General features: G+C 34.5%; 2 protein-coding genes across 6 annotated transcripts; one reads left to right on the forward strand and one right to left on the reverse strand.

Moving 5' to 3' along the window:
- The first annotated feature begins 1,005 nt into the window (after window positions 1-1,005).
- Window positions 1,006-15,849, forward strand: LOC106758334. 5 transcript variants are annotated; one of them, XR_002667534.1, is made up of 10 exons: window positions 1,006-1,122; window positions 2,054-2,383; window positions 2,605-2,638; window positions 2,822-3,049; window positions 3,810-3,899; window positions 8,153-8,218; window positions 8,298-8,389; window positions 8,471-8,518; window positions 13,244-13,344; window positions 15,049-15,849. XR_002667534.1 is itself a non-coding variant. In XM_022779774.1 (9 exons), exons 1-9 carry the CDS (start codon window positions 1,115-1,117, stop codon window positions 15,158-15,160), a joined length of 1,008 nt encoding a protein of 335 aa, XP_022635495.1. In that variant the 5' UTR covers window positions 1,006-1,114; the 3' UTR covers window positions 15,161-15,708. The 5 variants fall into 5 exon arrangements, 4 of the variants coding, with proteins under 4 accessions (XP_022635495.1, XP_022635496.1, XP_022635497.1 ...); XM_022779774.1 differs by lacking the exon at window positions 13,244-13,344 and having other exon boundaries at window positions 15,049-15,708; XM_022779775.1 differs by lacking the exons at window positions 13,244-13,344; window positions 15,049-15,849 and adding an exon at window positions 8,685-13,021.
- Window positions 15,850-25,113: 9,264 nt separating this feature from the next.
- Window positions 25,114-27,107, reverse strand: LOC106758605 (glutaredoxin). The gene is made up of 4 exons (XM_014641534.2): window positions 26,956-27,107; window positions 26,773-26,861; window positions 25,573-25,671; window positions 25,114-25,478 (listed from the first exon to the last, which is right to left on the reverse strand). Exons 1-4 carry the CDS (start codon window positions 27,009-27,011, stop codon window positions 25,399-25,401), a joined length of 324 nt encoding a protein of 107 aa, XP_014497020.1. The 5' UTR covers window positions 27,012-27,107; the 3' UTR covers window positions 25,114-25,398.
- Between the last annotated feature and the right edge of the window lie 800 nt (window positions 27,108-27,907).

Genomic DNA, 27,907 nt, shown 5'->3' on the forward strand with positions numbered 1-27,907 from the left:
AACTAAATTGACAAAACCAATAAAATAAGATTTAACTGAATAAAATCCTACGTAAAGAGGACAGAGGTTTAAATTTTTTTTTTAAATAGGTTTTGAAAGAAACTAACCAAATTACTATTTTTTTTGTTTGCTTTTTATTATAATCTTTTACAAACATTAATATACTTTATAAAAAACGTAACAAATTATTTTAATGTATAAATTTTCTAATTATATACATAAAAAAATATTATCCATTATACTGCATGGAAAGAGGTTGGCATGTAAAGAAAATTGAAAAGCGCCGCTTCATATTTGGGTAGGCACCTCAGAAGAACATAACTTTCCGTATCCGTAAGGCGTTTGCGATCTTTCATGCTGCAAAACTTCTCGTGCTTCCACATTCCACGTGCCACTGCATGCCCAACCCCAAACACCACGTGGACAAATCTACCAACTGAAAGTTTATTCAATTTCATAAATAAAATTATCCATATTAATTACAAATGGAATAATAATAGTAGTTAATTTTATCACATGGAAGCAATTGTATCAGATAATTAATCACGAGGTTATAAAACAATTTTTAAAACTGAATTTATTTTTTATATATCTTTATTTCGTTAAAATAACTACTTACCAACTTATTTTTATTCAGTGATAATTAAAAATAATATTCTCTAAATCTAAAACAAATTACACTCTTCCGTAAAATTAAATCAATAAATTATTGTTACTCGACTTTTTAAACTCAAACGGTGTAAATATATATTGGAAACAATACTAAAAATATATTCTCTATTACACTAGCATATTTTATCATCAAGTGAAATTAGTGAATTTATTAAAAATAATACATGTTATGCTTTATTTAAAATATTTTAAAATAAAAATATGGAAACATATTAAATTTAAAGCATAAATTATTAAATGTAAAAAAAAATTAAAAAATATATCCGTGAACATTAACAAAGCACCTAAAAATATAATTACAATATCCACACATTAATTGAATAAAATAAAGCCTGTTAATTTTTTTTTTCTTTCCATCACCAACAAAATCACCCAGGCTTTACGAAACCATAACTCACCGCTTCCCACCTTTCTTCGTTGGCACATCCCTCTTCTCCTTACAATGTCCTCGTACGTTTCTGAACTTCAATTTCTTTTCACTATTCTTTTCTCTCCTTCTTTTGGCCCTTTACTTTGCTTGCAAGCCTATTATAATGTTCTCTTTCTTGTTTTCCGGAAAACTGTTACATTTTAACTTCTATGCATTCAAATTTCTATTACTTTTTTTCCTTTTTTCATGTTTCAATCTGTCTGTTTTTGTTTTTCTACAGTGCTTTGTTAATGGTAATGTGTTATTGCTGTATTACGGGAAATTAGCTCCACATTTGGTGAAATGGTTGCACTATTTGCTCAGAGATACTGTAGCATTGCTGTTCACATATATCAGTAGGCAAAAAGATTTGAAAGACACTGATGGGTTCAAATTTAAGTACCTATACGACGTGTTATTGTTTCTATTGGTGTCACATAATCTTGGCCTAGTTATTGAAGTCAAATTTTGGATTATAGTTAGTTAATTGGGAATTTTCATTCTGACAGACTCTTATGACGATATTATCAACAAGTGATTCTTGATCAGAGGATTGGATTGTAATCGTTTTATAATATTCATTCGCTGCAAGAGTAGAAGCACGATAATCCCTGTAATCTCCTGATGCAGTAGTATATGGGATCCATATAATAACAATTGTTTTATATGTGTAGTTAAGCTGATAAAAACATATTTGTAGTTAAATTGAAATAATAGTGGTCGCATATAATCGTAACAATATATGATTGCATTTTGACCTCAAAAATCACAATATCTGTAACACAGTTTTATATCCCTGCTAGTGTCAGCCGTACGTACTTGCTCAAACTTATTATGTTTTGGTTTACACTGCTACCGATTTATCAATAGATTTCACTTTATCTGTAAAAACACTTAATATTAAAGTGCAGCAAATGGAATATTTTGGAAACAAAAGTATGTAACTTAATTATTAGCAACATTGTTTATCAGGATTCGGCAGCAGGATGCCACTGATACAACCACCCTCAGCTATTGGTTAAATTGGAGGTTCCTTTTGTGTGTATTTTCTGTGTTGCTGCCAACGATCCTTGCATTTCTTGTAATATGGAAGGATATACGTTCGAGGAAATTCGCATCTGTCGAAGGAGAACATCAGCGAGAGGGAGCTTTGTCTGGCGATGAAGCATGGAAACCATGCCTTAAAGAAATTCACCCTGTTTTTTTGCTAGTTTTCCGTATCATTGCATTCTCTTCTCTTTTGGCATCGCTAGTTGTCAAATTTTGTGTTAATGGTGGCTCCATATTTTTTTATTACACTCAGTAAGTATTCCCTTTCTATTGCGTAAGTCTTGTAGCACAAGTATAGTGACGCCTTAAAGCTATACTAGAAAGCAAATTCAGCATTAAGCTTTACAAACGAGTTTGAAGCCATTTATGGTTTTTAGTTGTCTTAGTTTTTATCAGTTTCATTTCATTGTTTTCCATTTCCTTCCCATTAGCTCCAAACACATCTGATGGTGGTTATTTTGAATTTCTTGCAGGTGGACCTTCGTTTTGGTTACAATTTATTTTGGGGTAAGGCTTGTAATTTTTCTTAGAGGCCTTCAATGAAATCATTCCTTTTCCATACGTATGAAGTCAGTTTACGATGCTTTATATTTTATAGATATAGTACTTAGGCAGAAGCTTTGTCAGAAAGTGTTATCTATGAAGTCTGTGGCATATTTGTAACTCACAAGATGAAATTTCTTTTTGTAGTGTGGATCTATGCTATCAGTTTATGGGTGTTATCAGCACAACAGACCAAGGACCACCTTTAATGTAGATATTGCTAGACTAGATGCAGAGCAAGGGCCATACATGCCTCTCTTGCACCAGGATACCACAAATCGGTCTAGAATCGATCACCTTGCTGATCCCCGTGATGAAATACACAAGAATCAAATTACAACCATATGGAGTTATATTTTTCAAATTTTATTCCAGGTATGAAGAAGAAATCGACAGGTTTATAGAGAACCGGATAGGCATGTTAGTTGTATAATGAAAATCAAACTCAACCCTTACTTCTTTGCTTTCGTTATGTTTTTGTTTATGTTATTGTGTTTGTGTCTCTCTTTAACATTTTTATGCCTTTTCAGTCTTACATCTTCTATTTTTTTCTTCACTTTAATTTTTATATTTTGTTCTCTCCTTCAAATACATGATTATACCATAGATTCTATATAATTTGTTAGGTTGGCAAATGATGAAGTCCAGCCTATGTTTGGAAATCCGTTGGCAAGTATGTTGAGAGAAGGAATGCTTTATTACTTTCAAGTTACATATATATGGGCAGTCTTGGCAACGTGTTTCCAAACTTGCTCTAAGTCTTGCAGCTTTGGACCTTATTGCATGAAATTCTGATAACTTTTGCATCACGTTGTTAATGATTTTCAGCTGGATATTATGGGTCTGTTTGGGTAACTTTTTGAACAATTACTTCCAAGAACTAAAATAAGAAGAAAAGATGAAATCATTTTACCCATAAACTGAAAATTTGATTTTGAAGAAAAAATTTAGCTTATGGAAAAAGTTGTCATTTTTTTGTTCGTATTTTCTTTCTCTATAAGTGCTTATGAAGAAGTTCATCTAAACAAACTCAATTTACTTGCACAATGTCAAGGATTTAACTTTATCCTGGTTGACCACGATGTTGCATTAGTATTCCCCTGATTTAATATGCCTTTTTAATGCCTTTAAATAGATGAATGCAGGGGCGGTGATGCTTACAGATTGTGTTTATTGGATCATTATATTTCCATTCCTTACTCTGAAGGATTACGATTTTACCTTTGTGAGTAGAAAACTTCTGGATATTCCTAGTTCTTTCTTCTTTCTTGTTCGTGTTAAAATTGACTGCTTCTTAACTTTCTTTACCTTTAGCTAACCTAATAGGTTGATGTGACATCCACCTATTATTATAAAGGTTTGAGTTTGTGGCACATTCGTTCTATGATTTTTCTATCCTTTTTTTAATTTATATGCTTTTTCCGTACGTCAAGAAATTGCTGCATCAATTTGTGTCACTTATTCGTATCCTATACTTTTGCATACTTTACATATACTTACAGATGAAGTATATGTTAGAAAAATTGTTTCTAATATTATTCACAGACCAGCAATTGCTATTACATAAACATGACATAATAATTGGAAATCCTAATTTATGATAGATATAATCAATCCCTAAAATTCGGTGATCTTGTACAATAAATATAAAATATATTGACATCCTATTAATCCTCATAATTATCACTATAAGGAAATACTAGCTGCAGCATAGATCAAGGGATTTTGACATTCCTCCACAAGTTGGTGAGTGGAGTAATCTATTCTCAACTTGCCAATAATAGATTGATATGTGTTAAATATAGTAAAAACTATGTATGAGATTAATCTCCCTTGTGTTAAATACACACATAGGGTTTTCTATTTATAATAGAAGAATTATGGGCTAAGTCCAAAATACAAATAAGAAATAATAACAAACTAACTAAAGATAAAAGATAAAGATAAAATAAAAATAATATATCTAACATGTAGCACCAGTGAGCCATTTTGTTAATGTGTCTTAAAACACCCTAACTTTTAGAATCTCATTTGAATTGAACTATGTGGTGGGTAAGTTTTCTAAGTAGGCATTTTTGTTGTTTGAACAATGGAAATATAGGTCTAGAAGAAATATAGTGGAATAAGAAAGGGTTGTGGTGTTCCAATAGTGCAAGTTTCACAGGTGAATACAACGGAAGAAAGAAAGGGGTGTAGTTTTGCATCAATGAGGGTTGCCCAAGAGATTACAAAACTCCTAAGAATTTTAGAGCTCTTATACCATGTTAGAAAAACTGTTTCCAAATATATTCATAAAGGAGCAATTGCTCTTAAATAGAATACATGCACATATAATAGCTGACAATCCTAATTTATGATATATATATAATCTATCCCTACAATTTATGATCAATCATCTTCTACAATAAATATACAGTATACGGTCAACCTATCAATTCTCTTAATTATGAAATGTAATTAAATCTCTTATAACTCTAACATAATTCAAGGGATTTTGAGAATATCAAATGTATGAAACACTAATACTTTTATTATGACAATAATTTTAATTGAGAATATCTAAGAAATGTGATTTTAATTTCGATTCATACAATTGCAATTATATATTTATTATGTCCTAATAATGTTTGTATATTTTTACTCTTGTTTTCAAAATAAACATATTGTCGTATCAGATACACATCGTATCCAATACATGTGCATCATAGTTACCAAATCTTGAAGGAGTTTATTAAGGAGTGAAGAGTGTACGAGAGGAGAAAGAAGAGTTAATTTCCTAACTGTTTTAACAGTTAGGATGGGCAGGTATAAACAGAACTTTGTTTTGTTGTCAGAGAGTTAGTTTGGAACATTAGTTGTATAGACATGAACTTAGGTCCTGTGGAGGGAGATTATGCTCCCAGAATACTGATTGTACCATACATTTGTTGATGTGAATACAAACATTCTTTCTTTTACAATTGTTTTGCTTGCTTTGAGTGTGTGAGTGAGTTGTCTAAGTTAGGTTTCAAACCCAGAAACCTAACAAATTGGTCCGACCTATCGGATCTGTTTTGAGGAGCCAAAGGCGGGATGGAGGGAAGAATTGATGTAAGATTGAACGTGGTGGAGGGTCAACTTGAAGCAATGGAAATCGCAGTAGATGGGATGAAGGCGGAGACAGTGGTGTTGCGACAAGACTCTGCAGCAATGCGCCAAGATTTGCAAGAAATTATGAGAATTTTGGGTGGGCGAGCCCGCAACCAGGAGGGCTAGTCGGACGGAAGCCAAGCCTCTGCCAACGAGGACAGGAGGAGGCGAGAGGAAGACTTTGGTAAGAGAGAGGGTGAACGCCAGAGGGACAACCCAAGTGGAGAAAAAGGGTGGAGAGGAGGAAAATATGCACCTAGCCTACATCAGCATGGAGGGTAGCACTGGATTCTGATTCAGATTTTGGAAGGAGAAAGCCACGAACCGTTTTTGGGAACGGCTAAAGGGGGCGATAGTGGTCCGATTCGGAGGAAGGAACATAGGCACCAACTTTGAAAGGTTGGCGACCAGTAAGGAGTTGGGAACCGTGGAGGAATACATCCAAGATTTTGAAATCTTGGTGGGTCAGATGAAAAGAGTGTCTGAGGAACAACTATTGGGGTATTTTCTTGCCGGGCTACAGGAGGGCATTTGCAATCAAGTGCGATCGCATAACCTGCAGGAGTTGATGACCGCCATGAGGATAGCGAGGGACGTGGAGGATTTCCAAGGTGTCGCGAAGACTGGAGGCGGGAGTATGATCAAGAATCAGTCCTCTTACAGGCGAACAACAGGGGCAGTGATGCGATTGGAGCCCAGTCGTTAGAACCAGAGTCGAGTAGGATTCGCTAAGAGTGTTGGGTCAGTGCGGAAGGAGGGAACCCTACGGCAAAGTCGGGTTTAGATAGCAGGGGAGAAACACGAGGAATCTGCCTTATTCAGAATTCCTGAAGCGAAGAGAGGAGGGGCAATGCTTCGAGTGTGGGGGGCCATTCAGCCCAGGCCACCACTGCCCAGAAAGAAGTCTGCGGATGGTTATTTTAGTAGAGGATGAGGAGGAGGAAATGGAAGGAGTTGAGACCGAATTAGACCAGAAGCCGATGGAGTTGTCTACCTTCTTGGCTAGAGGCCTCACTCAGCCAAGAACGATGAAATTGCATGGGCAGATAGGAGGTAGGATGGTGTTGATCTTGATCGATAGTGGCGCTAACCACAATTTCATAGGCAAGGGTTTGGTAAAAGAGCTGGGTTTGCCCATAGTAGACACTCCACCTTATCAGGTGAGCTTGGGTGATGGGCAGAGGAAGAAGACAAGAGGTCTCTTGAAAAGATCATGATACGCATAGGGAAATGGAGATCGTAGAGAGGTTCCACCTTTTTGAATTGGGGGAAGTTGATGTAATACTTGGAGTGGAGTGGCTTGCCAAACTGGGGAAGTGACCTTGAATTGGGGGGAACTGACCATAGTGTTCAGTCAAAAGGGGAAGAAGGTGACCATAAAAGGGGACCCCACATTAAGTAGAAGATTGGCAGAACCAGGGGCCTTGTTAAAAACGAAGGAAGTCGAGGCGTGGGTGTTAGTTTGGGATCTGGGAAGGATACGAAGGAGTGGGGAAGTTCAATAAACTAGTGGAACAATAGACTAATGAACAACAAATTTTGTTAGGATAGGCTCTAACTCATGGATCTGATACCATGTTAAGAAGTGAATTTTAAGCCTAACTTAACCCCACAAAATCGACTTGTAAGGTGAAGTTTGCATCTACTTACATACTTTAAATTAGCCTTATCTCTAGTCAATGTAAGACTTCCAGCACACCCTCCTCACGTCTAGGTATATACATTTTGAGCATGGGATTATAGACATTAATGAGTGGTCTGATAGTAGTCCAATAGCAAGTGGAACAATATGCCCAACAAATACAAATCTCGTTAGGATAGGCTCTAACTCATGACTCTGATATCATGTTAAGAAATGAACTTTGTTAAGTCTAATCTAATTCAACCTTACAAAACCGGCTTGTAAGGTGAGATTTGTAACCACTTATGAAATCGCCTTATCTCTAGTCGATGCAAGACTTCCGATAGGTTTACTTAGTTGAACTTGACTAGTTGGTTAAGAATTGAACATAGTATGTGCTATTAAACCAACCAGTATAGAAATATTAGAATGAATAATCTTCCCCGCTTAATCTATCATATTCTATGTTATGTATGTTAAGCTAACTTAAAGAAAGCAGAGTCTTTAAAGCTCAGTATGTGAAAATTCTCTTATGAGAAACTACAAAAAATGTTAAAACACAATCAACACTCCCTTATGTTTTTCACGATAATAACCACATAGAAAGTAGACTTTTACAAAATTAATAAAGCAAGATATTATGCCATATCATTGATTACGATAAGAATTCTTTTTTCCTCTTCTTGTCTCCTAATGATATAATCTGATCAGTTCTGCATCTTATGTAGATGACAGTGAACATGCATACACTAAATGCTTTTTTTCTCCTTGGAGACGCAGCTCTTAATTGTCTGGTGAATATTTTAATAATTTTTGAGATTCTTATTTGGGGTAACTGCAGGAGGTTTTGAATTAATTTAATGAATGTTTCAGCCAGTACACTGGTCCGGAATGTCTTTCTTCGTGTTATGGACAAGTTTATATGTCATTTTCCAGTGGACTTTTCATGCCTTTTCCTGGATTTGGTAAGCTACACAATGCTTTGGATGTCAAACTTTCCACTCGCACTGGTTTTACTAACAATATGATAATTATGATTACTACAGGTGGCCATACCCGTTCCTTACTTTGTCATCACCCTATTCTCCGTTGTGGTATGCCATTTTTCTCTACAATAGTCATTTGGATAATTTCAAATCAATTGACAAGGTAGAAAACTTATTTGAAATTTTTCGGGCAAAACTTGTGGATTTGTGGGAACAGCGTATTGCCTTTTAATGTAAGATTTTATTATTGAGTTTTTTTTTTTTTTTTTTTCAGTAAAATGTACTTTAGAATTGTAAAAGGACAGTTTGGATACAATGAAGTTTGTAGTCATCGCCTTTGCGGGCAATTGATGTGAACCCTAATAGAATAAGGTATATGTTACGAGGCAAAAAGGGCAATGCGCAGAATCAAAATCAGGAGAGAGAAATGCTTGACTAACTGCCTACCTGAGAAAAGTGGGGTGAGGTATGCACAAGTTGTTTGGAGACAGAGATGGTTGAGGTGAGAGAAGGTTGTCTGGGTCCATTCTTGAGTCTTAGAACAAGAAGGACGATCGTTGATTATGAGGAAGAAGTTTGAGTTGTTAATAGTTCCATTGAAGAAGGAAAAGCTAATAGTGCTGGAGAGCATATTCATTAATCGCTTGAAGGAAGAAATTCAAGTAGAGCTGAAGTTGTATAATCCGAGATCACCATGGAATCTCATTGTCAAGGCCTTGTTGGAAGAAAGAAATTGAACTATTTAGAAAAAGGGAACAACATCGATGAGAAAAATCGATCGGGAAGATCATAAAATGGGGTTGACACCAAAAGTAATTTGTGGCACATGGGGGATCATGAATTTTTTGCCGGTTTTGGCTGTCTAGGATTTCTCCAGGCCATTTACGTCTGAAAATGACGCAATCAAGGAGGAAGACCAGTTTCTTATTTCAGCCAACAGTATCTCCAAGGGTCCAACAAAATCTGTTCATGAAAAAGAGAGTTGATGACAATTGTAATGGTAGTGTAGAAATGGAGACATTGTCTTCTTGATCAGCATTTTACCATGAAAGCAGATTAAAGGAACTTGAAACTTCTGACAGATCAAAACGGTTATGAAGGAGGATCAATTTAAATGGACTTCCACATTGCTCGGTTTTGACTTTGAAGTGGAGTACGATCTGGGAAGTTCAAATAGTGAAACTAAGGCTCTATGCAGGTAGATCATGCATGCAGGTTTAAATGTGGCTGAATGGGAGTTGGGTGGAAATTGAAGGAGATAAAGTAACGAAACAGATTATATTACAAGTCATGCTGTGGCCACAACCCGTTACATATTTTTCCTTGAAAGAGGATGGTTATCCACAAGGATAGATTGGTGTTGCCCAAGTAGTTTTCCAAGCTTCCTACCATTTCATCAGAGTTTCATTCATCCCCCCAGGGAGGTCATTTGTGTTTTTCCACAAGGACATTTCATTTGTTTTTAACTGGGAAGGTATGGAAGCTGACCTCAAGCACTTTATAGGTAAGTATGATACTTGCCGACAAAACAAATATGAGACATTGTCCCATGCAAGATTTTTACATCCTTAGCCTATTCCTTTACACTTATTGTTAGGGCTTAGAGAGTGTATGAAAGGACACGGGTAAGGCAGAATAATAACTAATTGTTCAAAAGTTAGTTGGGAGCGGGAGCGGGAACAAGACCTATATAAGGACCCTTTGTTTTAGAAGGTAGGGGAGAGACTTGGATGTAATTGTTGACCAGTTTAGTTACCTGGTGAGGGAGGTTAAGCTCTCAGAATAGTTTGTATTCTTGATTCTTGATTGTGAATACCATTCGAATATTCATTCTACTCTGATGTGTAGTTGCTTGAGTGTGTGAGAGTGTGAGATCTTGGGAATTCTTACCCGAATACCTAACAAAGTGGTTCGACCTGTCGGATCCAATTGAAAGGAGAAGAGAGCAATGGAGAGCAGACTCGATGGAAGACCGAGTGTGGTGGAGAACAAGCTGCATGGAGATAGCGGTCGACGAAATAAAGGCTGCAAACGTAGCACTGTGCCAAGATACGATGGCGATACGACAAGACTTGCAGGAATTCATGCGGATTTTGGGAGGAAGGGTGCATGACCAGGAGGGGATATTTGATGGTAGTCAAGCGTCTGTAAACGCCAATCGGAGGACGAGGCGGGAAGACGAGATTGGAGGAAGAGACGAAGAGCGCGGCGAAAGTCACGACGGGTGGCGAAAGAGGGTAGAACTACCCACTTTTGAAGGGTTTGATTCGTTGGGGTGGGTCTCTAAGGTAGAGAAGTTATTCGAATTGCAAGGTGTGGTAGAGGAGGAAAGGGTGCGCCTAGCGAAATTCGGTATGGAGGGCAGCGCTGACTACTGGTTCAAAGCTTGGAAGGAGAAAGCCAAGAATCGTTCTTGGGAAGGCCCGAAGGGGGCAGTAGTGGTGCGATTTGGAGAATGTAACATGGGCACCACTTTTGAAAGGGTGGCGACCAATAAAGAATACGTCCCAGCATCGAACGTGGGAGAACTGCCAGAACCAAGCNGGAAAGGACTGCGCGAACCGAACGTAACAGGTTTGCCGGAACCGAACGGGCTAGGACAACATGATGGGAACCCGAGAGAACTTCAGAAACCAAATGGTCGGGGACTGCTAGAGTTGAACGGAGAGGACGTCAGGAAGCGAACGTGAGCCGGACCCGAACGGAAGAGGACAGAAGGAACCGAACGGTCAAGGAGAGATGGATCAGTGGGAGAGAAGCGTATTTGGGGGCCGAACGCGTGGTACGATTGTCGAGCGGTTCGAGACAGAATTAGACTGGAAGCAGACGAAGTTGTCCAGTCTCGCGGCTGGAGGTTCTATTCTGTCAAAAGCGATGAAGTCGATAGGGGACCAAACGGTTTTCACCATTGTAGGACGAAACAGAATGGTCTTAATCATCATAGGACGAAACCAATTGGTATCGACTATTATAGATCAAAACCGAATGGTATTGGGGGTGATAGGAAGGAAAGCAGAAGAATGGAAGACAGTGGAGGAGGAGTTGCCACCACCTAAACCTCCAGACCTGATTTGGAGGGTGCCACCTAAGAAGAGGAGCATTACATCCAATAACAATTTCCTTACTTCAACCTTAGAAACAAGGTTGATTCTCAAGGGGGGAGTAATGTTAAGGCTTAAAGAGTTTATGAAAGGACACAGGTAAGGAAGAATAATAACTAATTGTTCAACAGTTAGTTGGGAGCGGGAACAGGGCCTATATAAGGACCCTTTGTTTCAGAAGGCAGGGGAGAGACTTTGATGTAATTGTTGACCGGTTTAGTTACTTGGTGAGGGAGGTTAAGCTCCTGGAATAGCCTGTATTCTTGATTCTTGATTGTGAATATCATTCGAATATTCACATTACTCTGCTGTGTGGTTGCTTGAGTGTGTGAGAGTGTGAGATCGTTAGGAATTCTTACCCGAATCCCTAACAAAGTGGTCCGACCTGCCGGATCCAATAGAAAGGAGAAGAGAGCAATGGAGGGCAGACTCGATGGAAGACTGAGTGTGGTGGAGAACAAGCTGGAAGCCATGGATATAGCGGTCGACGAAATAAAGCCTGAAAACGTAGCATTGCGCCAAAATACGATGGCGATACGGCAAGACTTGCAGGAAGTCATGCGGATTTTGGGAGGAAGGGCGCGTGACCAGGAGGGGATATTTGACGGTAGTCAAGCGTCTGTAAACGCCAATCGGAGGGCGAGGTGGGAAGATGAGATCGGAGGAAGAGGCGAAGAGCGCGGCGAAAGTCACGACGGGTGGCGAAAGAGGGTAGAACTACCCACTTTTGAAGGGTTTGATCCGTTGGGGTGGGTCTCTAAGGCAGAGAAGTTATTCCAATTGCAAGGTGTGGCAGAGGAGGAAAGGGTGTGCCTATCGGAATTCGGTATGGAGGGCAGCGTTGACTACTAGTTCAAAGCTTGGAAGGAGAAAGCCAAGAATCGTTCTTGGGAAGGCCTGAAGGGGGCAGTGGTGGTGCGATTTGGAGAATGTAACATGGGCACCACTTTTGAAAGGGTGGCGACCAATAAAGAATACGTCCCAGCATCGAACGTGGGAGAACTGCCAGAACCAAGCNGGAAAGGACTGCGCGAACCGAACGTAACAGGTTTGCCAGAACCGAACGGGCTAGGACAACATGATGGGAACCCGAGAGAACTTCAGAAACCAAACGGTCGGGGACTGCTAGAGTTGAACGGAGAGGACGTCAGGAAGTGAACGTGAGTCGGACCCGAATGGAAGAGGACAAAAGGAACTGAACGGTCAAGGAGAGATGGATCAGTGGGAGAGAAGCGTATTTGGGGCGGAACGCGTGGTACGGTTGCCGAGCGGTTCGAGACAGAATTAGACTGGAAGCAGACGAAGTTGTCCACTCTCTCCATAAGGATGACTCCTTATGGAGAGAATTTAGTTTCTCCATAAGGATGACTCCTTTGAAGTCATTATAAGGAGAAGGAATCTCCCATCATTAAGGGCCTACTTTTCCACCACAGTTGAAGCAGTAAATTCCATGATTGCAAGCAGAGATATTTTCCTTAATCAGCTGAAAAAAAAAAAAAAGAAACTGAATGTGGTGCAACAAAGGATGTATAAGCAAGTCGATAAGCATAGGAGGGATGTCTAGCTAGAGCAAAGATATTAGATTTGTCTCAAGGCTGCCCCTTACACGAAATTTGTATAATAACTATGTTAAAACTGATAAAAAGTGAAAAAGGCTGTCTCTTATATATGGAAGACTTTGGCTGAGAGGAGGAATGAGAAATTGATTTCAAAATTTTACGGTCCATTTCAGGTGTCAAAGAGTAGGTCCAGTTGCATATTAACTCCCTTTACCTTTTGAATGAAAGATCCATCCAATGTTCCATGTTTGCAAGTCAAAGAAAGCAATTCTAGGTGAGTATCAACTGCAACAAATTCTAGTGTTTTACTGAAGATTGGGAAATTCAACCTCAATTGCAAGATATCCTGGAGTTGCATTACAATAGGCAGGTGCATGAAGAAGTTCTAGTGAAGTGGGTTCAGCCTCCTGATTGTGACAATGCATGGGAAACAATTGAAGACCTTCAACTTCGTTTTCTAGATTTGTACCTTCAGAACAAGGTTAAAGTTTTACGGGTGAGTATTGATAGTAGAAAAGTAGTTAAGAATGAAAGTGTATGTAAGGACTAATGGAGGGGAAACACAACTGTTACTTAATAGCTTATAAATAGGAGGATAAAGGGTGGTAGTTGCAGTTAAGATTTGATTCATAAGTTGTAAGGAGGAGTGGTCTCTCCAATACCTCATTGTGCCTAGGTCACATTGACCATTAGACATTTGATAAAAGTACAGGTGCATTGTCTTGCTCTTGCTTCCAAAATCTTCCAATCAATCAGTTGAATCCCATCAGCTAGCCAAGGGAATATTGAGGTAAACTTCAAAAGCTTTACTATCAAGTGGGAACAAGCTGAACAGAATAAAAGACATGGTTCATTGTCGGGAAATCGAACACAAAACTAATGTCAGATGTTTTACAGGAACAAAACCAAAACAATTGTGGTTTAAGTGGTTGAGTTGGGTAGCATACTGGTATAACACCAATTATCATTCAGCCACTAAAATGATTTCTTTGGAGGCATTGTATGTGAGTCACCCACAACACTAGTTAAAAGAGATGTCAGTCAACAATGTATGAAGATTAGTAATTAGAATGACAGTTGAGATGGCATATTGGAAGAGTTGAAACACCAACTTCTAAAGGCTCAAAATGGGATGAAACAATTGGTTGATAAGCATATGCGGGAAATTGAAAGAGGTTATAGGGATGTGTTATTCTTGAAGATACAGCAATATAAGTTGAGTCCATGCTACTATGCACTACGAAATATCAGATGAAACTGGTTTTGTTGCTTATTGGTTGAAATTGCTTGAAGGAACAAAAGTGCATCCAGTATTCCATGTCTAGCTGCTCAACAAACTAGTGACTGCAGAATTATGAGTCAGCCGCTCCGTAAATGTGTTGCAAGGATTCGAGTGCAGGTCCAACTAGAGGTGGATTTGGCTATCAGAAAAATGTAAACCGGAGAAGTAGAAGTGATGATTAAGTGGAAGGATTTACCGGACTTCGAAAATTCGTGGGAGGACCTAGCTACCATTTAGGAGTAATTTCTTAGTTTCCACCTCGAGGACAGGGTGTGTGTTAGGAGGCGCAAGAAGGGCGATGCCCAACAATCAGAATTAGGAGAGAGAAATGCCAAATTAGTTTCCTACAGGCAGTAGGATTAGGGTGTGCACATGTTCTTTGGAGAGAGAGGGGAATGTAAGTAGAAGGTTGAGATGAGAGAAGGTAGGAATTAGTTCAGGCTTGGAATAGAATTGGGCATTCTCCGATTTGTTCTTATTGTAAGTTCTCATTCCGAGATTTAAATCACTTCGGTTCAGACACGAGATTCCATTACTATAATACAATTGGAACTGCTTATAATATTATAATTTCGTGGTTCTTATTAGCAACACATAGCATCAGTACCATGACATTCATACAGGATTATTTCTGGGTCATTTTATTTCCTCCTTCTCCTTGAATGTCTAATCCAATGTGTTTTTCATGATCTGTAGGTACTTGTTGATTGCATTGCTACATATTCCATGTTATGCCATGTTTAAGCTGATTGTAGAAATCAAACATTATTTCTTGTCGAAATGGTTCCCTTCCTCCACTCAGTTCTAAAGATTGAGTGGGGTATCAGACTTGGGCCCCTGAAGAGCCAGAAATGGCTTAGCCTGCACCGACTACATTTAGCTCTCCTAGCTTCACTGTGGATGGTTGAGGTTTGTTACTTGCTTATGGCTCAAACAAATTAGTGATAGTTAGCCAACATAGTAAAGTGAAACTTCCAAAACCGAGTTTCTGCTACCATACAACTGCTTTCCAGAGCAAAGTAGAAGCAGGATTTATGTAGGAACAAATAGAGTAAGGAGCCATTAATTTTATGGTACAATTGTTCTATTCCTCAATAGTTGGAGCTAGGAATCATGTTTACTATGTGACTATCAATGTACCACTCATAGACTCATGGTCTTACGTGTAGATTTGTATTCAATATCACAATAGTCCGGGAAATGGTATATTCCCATTTTTGCTAAAGTAACTTTAGAACATCGTTTGTATTGTTTATTGGCTTAATTACTCCTTTAATATTTGTAGTTATATTTATTTTAGGTTCTGATTTCTATACAATAAAAAAAAAATCATTTGACTCCCTACAAACTCCATATTTATCTCATTTAATCCTCATCACACTTTCTTCAATTCTTTTTAGTTTCTACTGTCTCTTAAGTATAGGGATATAGGATATTAATCGAGCAGTTTTACTCTTTTTTCCAAACTTGGGAGATTTGATATAGTTGAACTGAAAATACGTTAGCTAGTATTAAAATAAAATTGTTATGTGTAGCATATTAAGATTGTTTATTGATAGATATTTAAATGCATAACATGATAAAAAGTGTGTTCACTTAAAACTTTCTAAACTCATCACATGAAAATATATATATATATATATATATATATATATATATATATATATATATATATATATGCTCACGCACACACAGCTGTACGTACAAATCTTTTATGTTGGTTCATTCACTCACAATGGCTATGGTTTGTACTTTTTATCATGCAAATATTCTTTATTAAAAGAGAGGAGAAAATTCCAATTTTTTTATATTGTTTCATTCATAGTAATATTAGTATGTTTCTACAACTAAAGATTTTTCTACAAATATTCTTTATATCAGAAACAAACAATGGGTTAGAATTCTATTTCAAAGAGTTTGACAATTTCTACAAAGAAGAAGACATTGTGAGACATTACAGTATATGTTGTCTCACTTCACGCTTGATGAAAGGTATTAGGTTGAAGTTGTTAGTACATGCTTTTTGGTCAATGAATTGGAAACTTCTATTAAGATATTATTGGATAACTTAGTAGATTACTCAATATTAAAGGAGTTTGGTTGTCCAATATACTCTTATTCAGATGATAAGCTAGAACCAAGAGTCAGGACTGAGTTCTTGTATGTTATGAAGTAGGAACGTAAGGGTTCCAAATTTAATCATAAGCTTTTTGTATAAAATTTCTTTACTAAAATATAAAGGAAGTTCAAGTAAGTTTGGAGGGTTGACATTGAAGCTGGAGATAGATGACGCTGAAGCAACCATCTAAAGCATCGTCTCGTTTGAGTGATAGGAATCTTTAAGGCTTATTACAAATTTCTTGTGAAGTCTCAGCCTTGGAGCAAACTGTCTTGTACTCAATCTTCTTCGATCCTAGCATATCATCAATGTAGTTTCTATCATACAGAACTTTCTCAATTGTCCCAATTCCCTTGTACTTGTTGTTAGCCCATCCGTCGTTAGTTGTGGTTTTTCTGTATTGAGCACTGGATGGCATCAATGGTTGAATCTTGGTTCACATTGATTTCTTAACCCAACATCCAACATCAGATATCTCTTTCTTGATTATCATAACATCCCTCTACAACATTTTAAGTAATTCTAGATAGATAATCTTGGGGGCCAAGAAAAAACTTTTATTGCCAAACACTTCTATAGTATTTCAAATGTGTTGAGGTCTCTTTTATCCAACTCTTCAACACAAATATACAGTTTTATGTTGATATGAATTCTTTCTTACTCAGTTTAGTTGAGAATTTATGAGTACATTTTCAATCATATTTACAACTTTTAATCTTAACTTTCTTGTAATTGAGTTTAAATGTCATTTTAATTAAAATTTGTCCAATTGGAGTTAACTATGTTTCAACTAAAATTATTGATTAAAATAAGTTTTGAAGTCTTGATTGACCCTAAATGATCTAGAATGATAACCTTAGTTAGACGATTTAGGTTGTTGAACTTCACAAGATGATACGATGGATCATCTATGAGCTTACTTTTGATGATACATGACTTGTATGTTTTAATGTATAAGATTTTTTTGAACTTTTAGTATGACTTTTGTACAATTGATGTATAAATAAGTTCATACATTGTTTATAGTTGATACAATGATTGATGGTCTAATGGATTTATGGACTATGCTAGCAGTTGATTTGGTAATTATTGGTAATTATTTCAGTGCATGCGAATAAGGAAATAAAGTGTTTTATATATTAAAAAGTTAAGTTGATTCATGACATGTTCAGTAGATTAGATTGTCTTATGTGTGAACCACTAGGTCGTGTAATGTTTCCTTATTTGATGAGTGTGCCACTAGACCATATGATGTGTGTACTATTGGACTATCCCATTGTTAGCATAAAGCTAAAGAGAAGAAGTTTTGATGATGTCTCAAAGTCAAGTCTTAAATACTCTTGTAATAAGATTTTCATGAAAACTTGTTTTGTGTTTAAGCTTTTTCAATTTAGAAGATTTAGGTAGAGGATTCAGTTTATCTTTGATTCTATGTATTTTTTGCCTTAGATTGCACTAAAACTCGTATTGAACCAGAAAACCTCATTTTATACTCAAGATAGTCGATTATCAACTTATAATCATCGATTATCAACTTATAATAATAGATTATCAGTAATCAATTATGACTTTCCATAATCAATTATTCTGAGCAATTGTGAAAGTTTTTAAGTAAGTTTTTTACCGTTATGCATTTATTAAATGTATAATCAATTACAATAAGTGGATAATTGATTATCACATGTGAAATAGTTGACAATAGATTTTGGAGTTATCTTGAGTGAGATCTCTATAAATTGAATTGAGACTCTCGTTCTAACATACGAAATACTTTGTATTCAAAATTCTTATATGTTGTGTGTTGTGATAAGTGTGTTCTAGGGTTTGTGTAACCTTGTACTTGTGGCTTTAACTTGGTGTGGATAGTGAAGCGTTAATTCTCATTTGAGATTAACAACTGGATGTAGGATTTGTATGATCTGAATCAGTATAAAAATCACATGTGCAATTTTCTCTCTTCCTTCCTCTCTAATCTGTTTAAATTATTGTTAAGAAATTTATATTTTACGATAAAATTATTAAAGGTATTATTTGCGACAAGAAACCAATTCACCCCCTCTTGGTTTGTTGTACACACTAACCATTCCGCTGCATCATTCTGACACCCATGTGTGGACCACTAAATGTCTTATATGTACACTATAGATCATTTGATTATGTAAAGTTCCATTGGACCACTATTGAACCTTTCGTGATAAGAATTGTTACTTTCGAATAAATTAGTTGCTCAAGATTGCACTTTTGAAATAGATTCATTATCGAGAGAAAACTGGAAATAAAGAATGTCACAAACAAACAACACATTCATCACTCTAACTCTCATCATACCATGTTCTATACCATTTATCACCGCTTTTATATTTTTTTATTTTTTTATTGTTTTCGCATGGAGAATTAAGCCTTTGTAAGATGATTTTCTTGTGATTTCATAATGAGTTCTAAGATTTTATGCAATTCAATTATTTGTTGATAATTCGATTATTTTCTTTCAATGAAATTCATATTAGTATGTTTAATTTTAACAGTCTTTTGGCTTATTCAAATGGTAAAAAAATAAAAAACATTTCACACACACACAAGTGTTCTAAAGAAATCTAACATATTGTATACAATGCTTTATCGATGATTTCTCTTAGAAATGAAATGTTTAATTTGTTTTAAAGAATGATTCATTAGTCGCCAATGAATACATATCTCAAGCATATCAAACACAAACACAATAAGGATAAAGCAATTGTTATGTCATTTGTTGTGTAAGAAATCATAAAACCATTTTCTTGTTCATCATAAAAAGCATAGGTATATAGGGTAGATATGACTCCCCCTATCAGCATGTGAATCATGCGAATGATGTGCATATATATGCTTATAAAAAATCATGCAAATCATGTATATTCTTTTTATGAATATCATATATTTTCTTATGTTGGTTATTCTTGTTTGCTGTAATACTTAAATGATTTGTTGTAATAATCATTTGATATGTTGTCATATATAGTTATTTTTTATATATTCTAATATATTGAATTTTTTTGTATGCTTTGATACTTATATATTTATTTCATTGCTTTGGTATTTCACTCACTCTAATACATGATTTATGGGAAGTCATCTATCATTCATACATTCTCTTATTGAATACATATCATATGCTCTAATATATCATTTGCATAAACGATTGGTATATAGAATTCGCTCCGATAAAAATTGAATATTTATCATGTACTCTGATATAAACGATTAGATAAATGCTTTGATATTAGCTTTAATCATTCCAATGGTCCTTGTTTTTGGGTCGAAGTCGCAAATCAGTCCCTCAATTTTTTTTATCTCAACTTGGTCTTTATTTTTGAAAATTTGATACAATAAGGTTCTTTTCGTTAATACAATACTAACACAGTTAAAAAGGTGTCACATGTTGGTTCATGTTTTTTTTTAAATAATAATACTTTTATTTTATTAATAAAAAAATTTACTTGTCAAACTGACATTGTGCCACATGACAATGATTGTGTGACGTGATAGTGCCACTTATCACTATCATGTAACGTGTTATTGCACTAGTCTTAATTGGATCTTGATATTTTTATTGTCTCAATTGAATTTTTTTTTTAATTTTTCAATTTTGTCTCTCTTCAAATTAAAACAAACTTAATTTGGATATGAATTTTATACAAATATTTTTATTAAATATTTTTAGTAAAATTAAGTTTATTTATATTTTATATTGAATATAAATATTAATTATGTTATTTAAATATACCTATAAGAGTTTAAAAATATGTATGGTGAAAGTAAATTGAAATAAAATGTGAAAGAGTGTGAGAGAGCATGAAAGAAGAGGAAGCAACAAAAACAACCTTTAATTAGGGTTTCCATAAAATTTTCTCTAACTTTTTATGACACGTGACATGATAATGACACATACCACTATCGTGTCACATGTCACAATATCATCATTGCCACATGCCACAATATCAGTTTGATACATGACAAATTTTTATTTATTTATAAAAATATATAAATAAAATAAAATAAAAACATTTTAAAAAATAAGAAAAACGATAAACTGACACATGACACTCTCTTTAACGTGTTAACATTGTGCTAAAGAAAATGACCTAATTGCAAGAGATTTTCAAAAATAGAAATCCAATTGAAATAAAAAAAGAAATTAAGGGATCAATTTGTGACTTCCATCCAAAAATAGGAACCACTAGAATGATTAAACCTTGATATTATAAATATATACAAGACTAAATAAACGAATGACGAGATAAAGTTGCTCTAATCAATTATTTCTTTGATGCTTATTTTGTGTTAGCATAAGCATTTGTTAAACATAAAAAAGAAAGAGATTGTTAAGACAAGATCATCTAGGAACCCTTTATTTTGAAGTTTAACAAAAGCGTGTAACGAAATAGTGTCTATATAATCGATCGTCTAGGATAACGAGCTAAATGTTATATATGATTAAACAATATCTTGAACGTAATGTTTATCCTAAACGCTAAAGAGAATAATATAGCATAAAATTACTCTAAACACAATGATTTGATAAATAGACTAACATAAACGTTATAGTATAGAGACTATGCTAAGCAATATAATGAACGTCTAACATTTTAAATCCAAATGTACTAATAGTACTTTTTTGTTTTTTGTGGTGTTTCTCTTTATCTGTCTAGATACAAAAAGGAAAAATGCTTTATTCAAATGTTTTGCGTTAATTAAGAAGAATGTTTAGAGATATAAGGACATTTTGAGAATGTTTAGAGATATATAGTCAATGTCTCTAACTAACAAATCTTTTTTTATGTTACCTATATATAGAAGATTGCATGGAGAATAAACAAGAATCATTTTCTACATATACTCTTACGTTGTCATTCTCTTGCATCGTCTAGCTCCTTGAAAAAGAAAACTTTTGTAACAAGTTTCCCAAATATATTTTATATTGATTTAAATCATTTTCAAGAAAGCTTTTCAATTTATAGTTGCTTTTAGAAAGCATTTTGTTGTTTTTGGATAATAAAAAATGATTTTAAACACTTAGTTATTTAATTAAACATAGATTAATGATTCACACTCACTTTGGAAAAAGATTGAGGATTAACATTCCTCTATTGGATTAGCAATAGCGGGATCTTCCATTGAAATAGAATATCCGTCCTAATTGACCTTCCTATTCATCCGAACTAGCTAACTCATGTTATTAATATATCATTACTGTCATATATACAACAACTACAAACTATTGTAAACGGTCTTATACAATGTATCACGAGCATACTATAAAATCCTATGAGTACATTAGAGAAAAAAAACTCATAATAAAAATCAATAATTATTCTTAGTTCTTTAAAAATAAAGTTAATTAGACTATTTTATACTAAAAATAATTATACTCGTTGTAAACCTAAACTGATAAAAATTATTATATTTTTCTAAAGATAATAAAATCCTTTAAAAATATAAAAAAGAACTAAATATAACTTAATTGAAATAAACAAATATAAAAACAAATATTTTCTCTTATCTATGTTTTTTAAATTCTAAAAATCGTCAAATTAACACCGTAGTATGTTTTACGAAGTACGAAATATATTATGGTAATTACATTTCAAATCAAATGTAGTTTCAAATGTTTTTTTATAGAAAACATTTTAATTCCCAAAATTGTCCATACATTTAATTTATGATAATATCTTGATACCATTTTCTATTATTGTTAAGAAATTTAATTACTTTTAATTTCTAATTTAAATTTTGACTATAATATTTTCATGAATACACATACCTTATATCATACAAGTTCATTATTGAATATATTAAAACAAACTTTAATAGTAATATTACATTATATAAACCTAAAAAAAATTTATACCATGGGATGAAAATCGAACACTTAAACAATTTTTCTAAATAAATATGATTATTTCAATATAATACTTATATATATATATATATATATATATATATATATATATGTGTGTGTGTGTGTGTGTGTGTGTTTAATAAGAAGGAACTGAATATGAAATAGATGAATATTTTAAAGGATTGTGAGTTTGATTTGTTATATCGTATGGGTAAGATGAATGTAGTGACACACACTCTGAGTAGAAAGGCAGGGCATGTGTCATCTATAATGGTCAAAGACTTGTCTAGAATTATAGTTTGCTAAGACTTATGTTAGAAGTGGAAGAATTAAATTTAAGCAAGTTTAAAGTAGTCAAGTTGGATTTAAGGCAACTAACTAATTAGATTTAGATATGTGTGTTCAAATGTTTCTCATTGTCTAGAATGTCTTAGGAATAAGTTAAACTTGTATAAAGGATAGTAAAGGTCATATTAGATGTGTATTTGGTTTTGTTGTGACACTAAGCACTCCCTGGAAACCTCATGAATGTCCTTTTTGCACGAACTTTGGGTTGAATGGCCCCTAAATGCTCTTTGGGTGCCTATTTTACGAAAAGAACTCGCTTGAGTGCCTGAGCGGTCCTTTTTAGGGGTTGACTGCCCCTTAACTAGATTTTAGGTACTTGGTTTTGATCTTGTATTTTCTAATGCATTATTTTGAATCTTTTGTTGTATGCAAAATAGTTTAAAGTAAGTTTTGTTATGATACGTTGTTTTGTATTTTCTTATGCATTGTTTTGAATCTTTTGTTGTTGTTGATATTGTTTACAGGGTTGGTTCATTGTATTTCGTCATTCTTTGGTTACACTTATGAGATGATCAAGATCAAAATTATATCATAAGCACATATAAATAATACACAAATAAAATAGTAAGAAGATACAAAACATGCCATACAAGATTAGTTTTTATTAGAGCCGTCAAAATGGGTCACAACCAGCGAGCCAACCCGGCCCGTCACGGGTTCGAGCCGGGTTGGGTTTGAAAAATGCAACCCACTTATATGGGGTTAGATTTCAACCCGGCTCATTTAGATCCGGCTCATGCGGAACCCGTGGTGAGCCGGGTTGGCCCACCAACCCACCTACCTAATTTTATTATTTTAATTTGTTATTTTATTTATGAAATCCTAAAAAGTAAAACACTTTCTTCACTCACTGTGTATACCAAAAAAGTAACCTCTACTCTCACAAATCACTCTCACGACATTTGCTCTCATTTGACGGTGCTCTCACTGTCACTTCAGTGAAATTCTTCAAGGAGCAGGTAAAACACTCTTCCTTTTTTCTTCTCTTTTCTCCACATTTTTGTTTTCTCACTTCTCTTTCTCTTTTTTTTTTCAAAAACTCTAGATGACAAAAATAGGAGTTTGCGAATTTGTTTTCTGTTCTGGGGGATTTGAAGACATGGAATGATTTTTTCATGTTCTGACATGCTTGTATCAGATTTTGTTCATTTTATTTAAACAATTTGAGTATACATTATTTGAACAAGCTCTTTTTGATATATTTGAATTTGAGAAATTATGTTACATATTAAACTATTAATTTTTCGTTGATGTTGTTGAGTACTAGTTCTCTTTTTCTTGACTAATATTTTTTTATTGATTGTCAGAATTGTTTTGATATTAGGAAAATCTATCAGTAAATTTGGAGACAACAAGAACAAGGGTCAAGGGTTACAACAAGAACAAAAAATTATGAATATAAGAAACTTATTTATATCTTTTTTGTGTTTGTTTTTTAATGACATTTAGATTATATTGTACTTTTTATTATTGTTTCAATTGTCTTTAACATAATTTTTTTGAAGTGAAAATTGATTAAATTTAAATTACAGAAAGTTTTTATTTTTTTATTTTAAATAAAATATTATTAAATGAGTTAGTGAGTCAATTCGTTTACCCACCAACCTATGGTGATCGGACCGGGTTCAAGTTTTTCTGACTCACTAATAAATGAGCCGGGTTGGGTTGACTCACTAAGTGACCAACCCGTGATGGATCGAACCAGGTCGAATCGAGTTACACCTTTTGACCGTTCTAGTTTTTATTGTGGTAAAATTGTTGGACTATCTTAAGCTAGTTATTACTCATCTTAAAATAAGATAAATTCTTTAGATTAGGATCTCTTGTTACTTTCACAACATATTTCACCTATCTTTATTTGAGAATAAATGATTATTGAAGTATTAAAATGAATCCTAAAATTGAGTTTCTTATATTCGTATTTACATTAATTGAAACCGTTACCAAAAGTTCTTTCGTGTAATTCATTTCCACAACTTTCCATTCAAAACATATATATACACTTACAATTTTATGTATCATAAAAAAGTCGACTTTAAACCATTTTATATGTGTCATTTTACTTAGTTATCTTTTATATAAATTTTGATTTTATAGTTATGTTAAATTATTATAAATAATTTTATATTTCTCGTCTTATCGATTGTTCTAGTTTTAGTTTTATTGTCGATTGTTCTAGTAGTTTTAATAATTATGTGATAACTGTTTTATATTATAAGAATATATTTTGAAATCTTACAATTTTGGTATGTATATATATATATATATATATATATATATATATATATATATAGTATAATATATGTATATAAAGGCACACAAGGATGACAAGGATGATAAGGACAGGACAGAAATGAAAAACTTATCATACCATTCTTTTGCAGTGAATTTGTGCCTATCGTTGTAAATTATGAACTGATTTAATTTACCTTTCCATATAACCGCATGCATAATAGTCACAAACACTCGACAGATTTATTACGACAGACCAAGCCTTGCACCTTGCATAAGTAGATTTATTTATATGGTGCAACTTAAGTTCCTTTTTTCACATAGCAACGAAGATTCGGAAAGGGTAGTTTAAGGAGAATCACACAGGAATGAACACAATAACTTCAAAGACTACAATAATATCCAACCCATACATGTGGGTGGATTTTTATTATGCTAATTAACTACCTAGACAAGGAATCGAGCTCCTTTAAGAAGTTGATTTGGTAATAGCTCCAGCTGAAGTCAGCAGAGGCACCAGCTTCCCCTGATTGTGCAGTGCAGTTGTGTCTGCCCAGAAGCACAAAATGTTTATTTTACAGTATGAAATGAAACCTAAAGATTAAGAAACTTGAGAAGATCTATAAAAGTATCTAAATCTTACCGTCACAGCCACCAATGTGTTTTCCACCAATGAAAACATTAGGCACGGTTCGCTGACCAGTCCACTCAAGTAATGCTGCTTGGATATCCGCTCCATCAGCTGCAACATGTCCAACCACTTTGATTAACACACAAAATCACATACATGAATCCTCTTCTCTCAGCAAGTAACGAGAAAGACACAAGATGCACCCAGAACCCATTTCTATCTTATAGGTGGCAGTGAAGCTGTTGGAGAGACCAGGGTATAAAACCACAAATAAAAGGAAATTCAAATATAGAACTCCATACATTTTTGTGAAAAGCCATTAGCTTCCACACGACTACAGCAAAAACAATGACATTTATTATAAGAAAAATAACTCGGAACCGTAAAACAACCAAAACCTTGTTATTGAGAGGATCAAACAATGCTAAAATTAACCCTTAACAATAACAAAATACCTACCTAAACCGCTTAATATTATTAATCATTTCAAATAGTGACGCTTTAAAAGTACAGTTTCAACCCCAGTTCATAACAACCTAGGAATAGCGTAAGTATAAGCTGGGTACTTAAATCAAATTCTCTATTCCACTCTTTTTCATATACACTAAATTTGAAGCCAAAAACAATTATATTAGAAGGAAAATGTTATAGAGCCCCTGTGGTTAAGAAAACATGACATCTTGTAAAACGAACAAAAGGCCTGTTGGGATACAGCGTAGAAGGGCTCTGGAGATTTTTATTTTTTTTCTACTGAAAATAGACTTTCAGAAGTAAGCTTTCGTATTCCTTCAGAGCTTTTTCCAGTAGAAAAATTCTCAAAAGCACTTCTAGCTTGCATCGAGAAAGGCTCAATCATTATTCTGTAACTGTGAAAGGAATTGACAGATGTCAAACGTTTTTCCGCATTCCTCGACAACTATTTTACAACAGAAAATAAAAAAATACGTGAAAGCCAATTTGGATCTCGCAAAATTTCTCCCAAGCAATGACGATAACGAAAACATAAGAAAAAGAAAAAAAAAATACAGATAGCGACAAACTTCGTGTTCAAAATCGAAAACCGGCTGAGTCTCGTGTCCTTATTGAACAGAGATTCTTTAAAAAAGAATAACATCGGTAGTGTGCTAAGCGTACGAATATTAACATTTTTTTTACGACAAAAAGAAAGTAAAGCGATTTAGCGAAAAGGAAAAGCAACGAAAAGGCACTCACGTTCAACGTCCAACTCGAGGAGCTTGTAAGTGACACCAAGGTTAGCGAAGAGTTGCTTCACTCTGACGCAGAAAGAGCAATAGGTTTTGCTGCAAACGCAATAAGAAAATACAGTTAAAGAAAATATCGATCCAGCATCGTTGAAATTCACATAACAGAAATGGAAGGGAAAACAAGAGAAACCTGAAAACGACGACGGGATTAGACGACACGATCTCCTTAGCTTTGGCAAGAGCCATCTTGATGTCTCACTTTTTCTGGTCTTTGATCTGTATGTCACATTTATAATTTTGGTGCCCTGTTTGGATAGATATAAGGTAAGAAGAAAGAGAAACAGAGAAGAAATGTTACGTCAGCGCATACGTATACCAACCGACTCGCTCTCCGGGATGATTGAAGCCCGCGACATTCAATGGGCCATGAAGCTATTTCTTTACGCATCCTCTGGTATACTAAGTTCACTCCCCCTGTTAACGAAATTATTTTGGTTTTTTTTTAATCATAGAATTAGTAGTTGGTTTATGCACCGTATATTTTAATAATGAGACTTGTCATGGAAAAAAAAATACAACGAAATTATTTTCCTTATATTTTTATAGATTTTTTAAGAGATACATTATGTTTTAGATTTAGATTTCCAATTAGACAATTAAGATGTAGAAACTCGTAGCAAATTCTGACCATATGTAGAAGAGCTTGGAAGCATGGAGTCTTACACCACTTGAAAGAGGTTAAATTGAAGTCCCACATGCCGTCATGTAGATGTATTGATTTTGTTTTGGTTTTGTATTATAATTTTTACATTTTTTTTGGTATCGTGAAGTAGGAAAGGATCGAGTTCTATAAATAAAGCTTTCTTGACATATGTAACTATAACTTTGATTGAATAAGAATAAATTTGTTTATATTTTTTTCTTCTTGTTCTCTTAGATCGTATATGATAATAATTTTATTCTAGTTCTTTGTGAGGCTTTTTTCTTTAGAAACTTTGAAGAGTTAAAAGTTTTCTTTCTTGGAGGAAACATTCCTAAATTCTTGTAATTGCTCTCTCTCTCTCTTTTGATGGAGGATATTCAATGATATAGACTTACTACTTTGTTTTTGTTCACTCTTTTGTCTTCTCTTTTCTATTCTT

The sequence above is a fragment of the Vigna radiata genome, chromosome 4, assembly GCF_000741045.1.
Source record: "Vigna radiata var. radiata cultivar VC1973A chromosome 4, Vradiata_ver6, whole genome shotgun sequence".
In the NCBI taxonomy this organism is placed as follows: domain Eukaryota; kingdom Viridiplantae; phylum Streptophyta; class Magnoliopsida; order Fabales; family Fabaceae; genus Vigna; species Vigna radiata.

Coding starts and splice junctions, on each gene's coding strand:
- LOC106758334 (XM_022779774.1), top strand. Junction 2,384..2,604: donor ATATTTTTTTATTACACTCA/GTAAGTATTCCC, acceptor AATTTCTTGCAG/GTGGACCTTCGTTTTGGTTA. Junction 2,639..2,821: donor TGGTTACAATTTATTTTGGG/GTAAGGCTTGTA, acceptor TTCTTTTTGTAG/TGTGGATCTATGCTATCAGT.
- LOC106758605 (XM_014641534.2), bottom strand. CDS start 27,011: ATGGCTCTTGCCAAAGCTAAGGAGATCGTGTCGTCTAATCCCGTCGTC. Junction 25,672..26,772: donor CCTCGAGTTGGACGTTGAAC/GTGAGTGCCTTT, acceptor GACATGTTGCAG/CTGATGGAGCGGATATCCAA. Junction 25,479..25,572: donor ACACATTGGTGGCTGTGACG/GTAAGATTTAGA, acceptor GCTTCTGGGCAG/ACACAACTGCACTGCACAAT.